General features: G+C 33.3%; 1 protein-coding gene across 1 annotated transcript; it reads right to left on the reverse strand.

Moving 5' to 3' along the window:
* Nucleotides 1-785: 785 nt before the first annotated feature.
* F5Z01DRAFT_455979 (uncharacterized protein) lies at nt 786-2,617 on the reverse strand. The gene is made up of 4 exons (XM_046259864.1): nt 2,248-2,617; nt 2,070-2,174; nt 1,569-1,939; nt 786-1,501 (listed from the first exon to the last, which is right to left on the reverse strand). The coding sequence occupies exons 1-4, from the start codon at nt 2,425-2,427 to the stop codon at nt 883-885; spliced, it is 1,275 nt and encodes a 424-aa protein (XP_046121078.1). The 5' UTR covers nt 2,428-2,617; the 3' UTR covers nt 786-882.
* Nucleotides 2,618-8,411: the final 5,794 nt, after the last annotated feature.

The raw sequence follows: 8,411 nt of genomic DNA on the forward strand, positions 1-8,411 counted from the left end.
TCGACGTTTCGTAAGCGATAGGTTAGTAAAGACATAGGCACCGTGTTATTTATATATATAGGCTCGTTGCCTATTTCTTCGCGAAGCGATATATCGGCTTACTAACTATAAAGATAAGAAGCACGAAGTTAGTATAATAAAGAGTAAATAACCAGGGGCGGGAAGTACGAACTCATAGCCTATTATAGCTTATTTATTACTAAGCTAAATATCACCTAAGTTGTATATTAATAGCCTTAGCGTAAGTCTCTAGGGAATTAAGTATTATAGGGAATATCCGCGTATAGATATCGCGATAAATTAAGCTTAGTATAGTATTATATAAGATATTAAACTACGTAACTAGTGCCACGAGCGCCTTTACTCTAAGAGTCGTTACTACCTAAAAATCAAGGTATAAGACCCGCTAGTTATATACCTTAGTACTTAATACCTTATAAATAATAATATATTTATATAAAATAACCTTATTATATAATATACTTATATAAATATTAATTATAATATTTATATATATAATAAATTATTATTTAATATATTTATAATATATTCGGTAAGAATAAAATAGCTTATATATATATATCTTTTTAATCTAACTATTTTCTTTAATTATTTAAATAATTATCTTTTATAGCTTAAATAAAGACTTTTAATTATAACTTAAATAAAGACTATCTCTTAAGGGTAAAAAATATTAAATTCGAAAAATAACGCTCCGAAAATAAAGGTTATAATATTTAAAATATAATCCTAAGGCGTAAAGGATAAGAACTAGACGGGATCCCGTATTTTCCACTAGGTATGGTCGTATGTGACGGTTCGTTTCTTTATTCACTTATATCAAAGCTAGCCCTAGCTGCATCGGCAGCGTCGCTTTCAATGTTATTCCTCGGACCGCTCACTGCGCTGCACCAAGTCTCTCGTGACTTGAATTCCCTCTATCGTCCCCGTGCTTCCCGGTATAATATCTAGTCCGCCCGGCGGGCTGGCCCCTATGCTTGTGACAGTACCTCTACTACCTACCCGCAGCCCTACACGCTCCTCTACGCTCACACCGAGTCCCGGACGCGGCGATGTTCCGCACATTTTCCCCGTTGCTGGGCCAGGACCAGGAGCCGTGGGCGCTTCCTTGTCTGACGGCGAGTCCGAGCTATGGCTGCCGACCATCTCAATCTCGTCGTCGACACGGCGCCTCAGCTCCTCGGTCGAGCTGGCGGATAAGGAGCGTCTGTTAGATTGCCCGAGGTTGCCGACCCTGCTGCCCTGTTCAATGCCGGCGGGCGGAGTACTGGCACGGGGTCCGCTCGTGTCAGTCGCTCGCGGAGGCGGACGCGGTGCGTTCGGCCCGTGTGGGAGCAAGCGGCGGAGGGTTGGGAGACATAAACATATAAGGCCGCAGCACAGCTCGCTAATAGACCAGCTAGCTGCGTCGACGTTGTAGTAGGTGTCGTCTTGTTTTAGGTTGAGGAATGGGATACGGATGGCGGAGATGGCACATGTGCTGTGCGCGCGACCCGGCAATGGTTAGCGTAGGGCTCTTCCTGGCTCATCGTCGGTCCAGCACTCACAAGAAACCCAAACAGAAGATGGCAATCAGCCACCACCGTTGGCCGAGTGGTAGACGCATTTTCCACAGAACAGGGATTGGGAGGACGAAGATCACGACGTCGGTGGTGATGTGGACGGCAGCGTTGATATACCACAGCGGCAGATTCGGGATACACTTAGGATTCAGATCTTTGTCCCAGTATCCTTGGATCGGTTTGCACATGAAAATATTGACAAGCAATAATGACAAGCTCCAGCCTCCGATGATGAGCATAGCCACGATGATGATCCTCCGCATTTGGACGGCAAAGATGCGGTAATACTGCTGCAGAAATGCTAGCTTGATGGCTCCAAGGGAAGCGGCGTAGAAGTTGATAGAGATATAAAAGAGCTTTACAGACATGTAGCACCGGTCAGCGCTGTCGCTCCTGTGTTCTCCCAGCAAATAAATGCAGAGCTCGGTGAACGATATAGTGATGCTGTCTTGTTGGTTGGAGGAAGGACGGCCGACGTCGGCTCACCTTATAGTAGTCCTTCAGCGTCTGCGGCGAAAGCGTCCAGATGTGACGACCGAGGCCATACCTAGTCATCACGCACACGGTGATGGTACAGCCAGAGACAAAGACCTGCGTTCGATTGCCTGTCAGCATGACCTCGAGAGATTGTAAGTCCTTAACTGATTTCGAGAGGGAAACCCACGAGCGATACTAGTGACATCCAATCATCTGCGCCAAGGGAGTTGAGCATCCGTCCCCGCACATAGAAGCGCAGGGCGACAATGATGGAGGTCAAGGAAAGGAGGACGGCGGCAATAGCGATGATGACGGTGCTGCGGTCGTCGGTAGGGAGATCCGCGGCCCTTTGTTGGGCGTCGGCCATGTTTGCTTCCAGTCGTTGCCCCCAGAGTCTTCGTCTTCATCTCTATCTCCTACGCTCAACAGTAATCTACGACGAGAAGAACCGAATAAACGGAAACGCAGGGACGGGAAAAGGCCGGGTGAAGCGCAGCAACAGAGCATACTGCCGGACACTTTGCCTGGCCGGTATTCAAGACTGGCTTGGCCATCTGGAGAGCACATGCAAGGAGCGAAGGTACGGAGAGGTACCTGCACTGACGAAAAGTTCGGCAAGTATGTTATCCCAGTGCTTGCGGACATGAGGAATGTATGGATCGTTACGCTTTGATGACGATTAGGGCTTATTTGGAGGTGCCATGTCCTCCCGTCTAGTGTTCTCACATCCTTCGAGCATATGGCCGCATGGCGTCACAACAGCCCACGTGGTGTAGGGCTAGTCAGCAAAGTTCGGCCACGTTGCTTCGAGATGGATGTAATGGGCAAAACCTAATGCCGGGAAGCTCTAACCTTGCGGAGCGCGCGAGTCATGCCATTTCAGGTTTGTCTCTGTGATGCGACGTTAGGCACGTACAGTGAGGTCCAAAACGAGTGTCCGCTTTTTTGTGGCACAATGAATTATAAGAATGGCGATTTCTGAACGCAGTGGAGACATACAGTGCGAACAGGGACCGGACTCACGAGTGCAAGGTAGCCGTCACATTTGCAAAGGCTGCCGCCCTACGGTGCCTACTATGTGCACCCCGCTATGCATACTTATAACGTTCGGGTTAGACTAGCTATAGGGTAGGTAGATCTAAGGTCGGTTTATAAAATAAGTATACTAGGATATTATAACATTCGGGTTAGACTAGTTATAAGGTAAGTAGATCTAAAGTTAGTTTATAAACTAAGTATACTAAGATATCGTTAACTTAAGCGGTCGGGTTATAGTCTATATACGAGATAGTAGATCTTACGTAGATAATTATATTAATAACTAAGGAGCTAGGTAGAGACTAACTATAGTAAAGCTAGGCTTCCTATATACTAAGTAAATATTATATAATCGACGATAGTCGACTATCGTTTACGAGCGCCTTTATAATATAGTCGACTATAGTCGCCGGTTATTTATAATTATCTATCCTACGTAATATATAAGTAATATATAATAAGAGGAAAAAAACAAAGGGGTATATAAAAGGCGTATATAGTTATATATCGGGTCGTAATATAATATCTCCCTTTCCGAGATTCTATCCTAGAATTAGCTAAGACTTATTAGTTATCTTTCGTAAGTTATACTTAATAACTTCTTTTTTTTATTATACCTAACTATATATAGAAATACTTACTTTCTTATAAAAAGATTAATAACTCGTATTACGTTATCCTAATTAAAGCTATTTATCTTAATAATTTTAAGAGTAAGATACCTTATACTTATTATTATCGCTCTAAGCGCGTTTATTATATAAGTAATAACTCCTATCGTTATATATCGTATATTGAAATAAAGAAGACTTATAATAGTATTAACGTAGCGTCGTACCGTAAGTACTATATATATTTTTCGTACGTATATTAACCCGCGTTTTAATAACGTATATAGTATCTAAGTAAAAATAAGTAAAAGCGGATTTAGAAAAATCTAAGAGGGAGCTCTAAGAGGCCTTAGGGCGCGTTTAATATCTTCGTCGCTAATAAGAATTACTTTAAAGTCGGACCTCGGAGTTAGTATCTTATAGTATATATAAGTTAGATAAGGAGTATAGGGTGCGTTCTTATAAAGAGGCTATTCTTAAGGAGTAATAGGTAGTTAGGCGTGCTTAGGAGTTAGGTATATTTAAGGTTATTGATTAAAGTATAATACCCGATATATTTCCCTTTAATAATACTATTATAATAAGTAGCGGTAATTCTTAAGGTATTTAGTAAGTTCTTATATATTTTCGCTACTTATATAGCCTTTTTATTTAATAAAGTATTTAATTTCTTTATTTAATATTTATTTATCGATAATTTATTTTAGTTCGTAGAGTTCTTCGAGGACTTCCTGTTTATAATTTATTTCTATATTTTATAGTATTTTTTTAAGTAATAAGATATAAAAAACTAGGTATATTCTTATATTTAATGGTAATAAAAGCTTATAATTAGTATCTAAGATAACTTTATTAATTTTAAATAATTTAAATTTTTTATAGTCAAGCTTTAATAAAAGTCGAGTTATTATAAAGTTTTTATATAATAAGTAAACTATATCTCCCTTCCGAAAGATCGGTCCTTTCGATCTTTTCTTATTATAGTATTTCGATATTCGTATATATATAAATTCGAGTTATTTCTTTATATATTTATATAATAAGTATAATTAATTTACTTTAAGTATTATTTTTTTAATAAAAAGTCTATCCTTTAGTATTTTATTACCGAACTCGGGTTTATACCTATAATTCGCGTAGAATAATAAGATCTTAGTTAATTCCGTAAGTATATTATTATAAGCGAGTTAGGTAAGTAATAACTTCGAGACTTAATCGTCTTATTCGTAATTAATATAGTACTATAGGTATTATTTTAATATCTAGTTTAATCTTTCTATCTATCCGTTTATTTATAGGTAATAAGCTATATTAAGCTTATATTTTATTCCGAGTTAAGCTATTAAGGCTTATTAGTATTTTAAGGTAAATATTATCCCTCGGTCTAAGATAATTTCTTTTAGAAAGCTATAGTTAGCTACGATATATTTAAGTACTATATATACGAATATCTCTATATTTATTACTTCTTAGTATAGTAAGAAATATCCGAATTTACTTATTTAGTTTATAATAACGAATATATTATTATATTCGACGTTAGATCTTAGTTCCTTAGATTTAAGTAATTTCGTAATATAATCGAAGGCTATTAATTCTTATAGTCTTAAAAGTATTAGTAATAGCTTTAGTTCTCTATATAGCTTATACCGGGTAGCCTTATTATATATATAATCTTCGTATTATCCGACGATATATATAATATTTACTTTAATTCTTTAATAATTATATATTTATTATATTCTCTTAAGAGTCTTCCTAACTCCTTAATATCTTACTATAAGGTATATATAAATATTAATTAAGATTTTATCGCGTATTAGTAATAGTATCTAGAGTTATTTATTCTTAATAAGTCCTTTCCCTATTTTTATCGTATAATTATTAAGTATTTTTTTTCTATATTTAGATACTTATTCTAATATTTTATTATAGTATATAATATCTACTTTAACTTTATATATAAAGAGGTTAAGTATTATTTATACGTAGTTCCTTTTATTATTTTATTAAAGTATTTAGCCCTTTATTTTTAATATTTCGGTATTATAATCTAATTAGCGACTAAGTATATTTACTCTACCGTTTTCCGATCTTTTTTAATAAATAATCTTAATATTATATTCGGCTAGGAATTTAGTATATCGTACTTATCGTAAGCTAAGTTCTTATATCGTAGTAAAGTAAGAGATATTCTAATAATCGGTATAAACCTTAATCTTAAACTTTATTCTTAGTATATAATACTTAAATTCTTTAATAGCGGCGATAATTACTAAGAATTCTTTATTATAGATAGGGTAATTTAGTTTCGCGTTATAAAGTTTCTTCGAAAAGAAAGCGATTAATTATAGATTATTATTATTATTTTATTAATTAATCTACGCTCCTATAGTATAATCCGATATATTTATTTCTAATTTAAGTAATCTTTCGGGGTTATAAGTTATAAGTATAGTATTAAATATTATATTATCTTAAAATATCTCGAAAGCTTTTTTTTATTTTTCTTTAAAATAAAATTCTTTTTTATTTTTCGTAAGTTTTATAAATAATACTACGATTTTCGCGAAATTGCGTATAAAACGCCGATAGTAATTTATAAATCTTACGAATACTTATACTTCCTTAAGGTTATTTTTTAATAAAGGCTATTCTTTAATTATATTAATCTTTACTTATTTTATTAAGATTTTATTTAGTTAAATTATATATCCGAGGAAGATAATTTTTTATATATAAAACGCGTATTTTTTTAGGTTAATTAAGAGGTTTATATCTTAAAGTATTTTTAATACTTAATAAACGTATTCCTTATATTTTTTAAGGTTCTCCGAGAAGATTAAGATATTATCTAGATATACTATAATAAAGATATCTAAGTACTCCTTAAGTATATTATTAATTATTTATTAGAAAGTAGCTAGAGTATTAGTAAAGTAAAATAATATTATTAAATACTCGAATAAACTAAATTTAGTACGGAAAGTTATTTTTTATTTATCTCCTTTCTTTATATAGATTAAGTTATAAGCTTTTTTTAAGTTAAGAGTAATAAACTAATTCTTATTATAAAGTCTATCCTTAAGCTCGTTAATAAGCGGTAAGGGTATCCTATCTTTAATCGTAATATTATTAAGCTACTAGTAGTTTATAATTAATCGTAGCTTCTTATTCTTTTTTAGCACGAATATAATAGGGTATCTTACTTCTAAGGTAAAGGTTCGAATATAGCCTTTCTTAAGTATTTCGTCGATATATTCTTATAGTATCTTAAATTACTTTTAGTTAAGGTTATAGAGTTTATAGAACTTAGTCGAGATTCTAGTTTTAAGATAAATTTCGTAATTTTATTAACTATATTAAGGGATACTTATTTCGAGGGTTTCTTTAAATAACTTATTATACTTCCTATACTCTTAAGGTATATTCTTTATTTATTCTTTTTTTATTATAAGTTTTTTTTTCTTTTCTTCTTATAAAGCTTAATTTACTTCGAATATTTTTTATATAATATTAGCGATAATTCGTTTTCCTTATTTATATTATATACCCGGTTATAAAGCTTTCTTAATTAATATTATAGCTTTCGCTTACTTTAGCTCGCTTATATCTTTCTATAAAAATACTCTAGAGGCTAAGTTATCGCGAATATTTACTTTCTTTTAATTAAATAATTATTATCGCGTTATTATATCTATCTACGCTAACTAGCTAGTACGCTAATCGATTATTAAATTACTTCTTATTAACTATAGATAACCTAGTATTATATTATATTTATATAAGTCTATAATATCGAAGACGATTATCTTATAATATCCCTATATCGCTATATTAAGATAATCGGTCTCGCGGTCGATAGTTCTATTATTATAATTAAAGCTTTATCCTTCGATATTAAAAAGCTTATATAATCGAGCCTTATAATTCTATAGTAATATATATCGGTTAATTACCGCTAATAAGATATAGTTTCTTATTACCTTACTATCTAATAATACTTATAAGTAATATTTATTAATTTAGACTTCTAAAACCGTTTTTTATCCTTTATCTATCTCTACGGAGTAAAGGGTCTTTAAGTTTTCTTCGTTATTTTATACCCTTTTTATAAGCAATCTTAATAATTTTTTAATAAGTAGTATTCTATATTAATATTATTATCCTTAGGGTTATATATATAGTTACTATCGTATAACTCTAGGTATATTAAGGGGTATTATTTCCTTTCCTTTTTATATAAGTAATATATATACCCGTAGTAATAAACTCTATAGTTTAATATATATCCTTTATAATACCTATATATAATATATTATATATATACCTTTCTTTATAGAATAAGGTATTCCCGTGCTCCGATCTTATATTATAAGCGTAGCGTTTCCTTTACTTTAGTATATCTTTCGCGCTTTATCTTACCTTAATTAATATAGTCTCGATTTACTTATTTAGTAGGGTCGAATAATAATCTTATACCGTTAGGGTACTTCCTATATCCCTTATAACCTTACTTATAACTTAAGGCGTATTGTTACGACCCAACATGCGACCGCATGCGCCGCCATGCGGCCCGCACGTGATATGACGCATAACCCACTCTTTTTCACTAGTCACTTTGGATCATCTACAAAACACTATAATCCGGATTATCGCACTTATCTCATAAGCCTTATGATCCACGGGTATTATTCGCTTC

Source organism: Emericellopsis atlantica (assembly GCF_019669845.1).
Source record: "Emericellopsis atlantica unplaced genomic scaffold F5Z01scaffold_5, whole genome shotgun sequence".
NCBI lineage: Eukaryota > Fungi > Ascomycota > Sordariomycetes > Hypocreales > Bionectriaceae > Emericellopsis > Emericellopsis atlantica.

Coding starts and splice junctions, on each gene's coding strand:
- F5Z01DRAFT_455979 (XM_046259864.1), bottom strand. CDS start 2,427: ATGGCCGACGCCCAACAAAGGGCCGCGGATCTCCCTACCGACGACCGC. Junction 1,940..2,069: donor CGCTGAAGGACTACTATAAG/GTGAGCCGACGT, acceptor ATGTCTGTAAAG/CTCTTTTATATCTCTATCAA. Junction 1,502..1,568: donor ATCTTCTGTTTGGGTTTCTT/GTGAGTGCTGGA, acceptor TCGCGCGCACAG/CACATGTGCCATCTCCGCCA.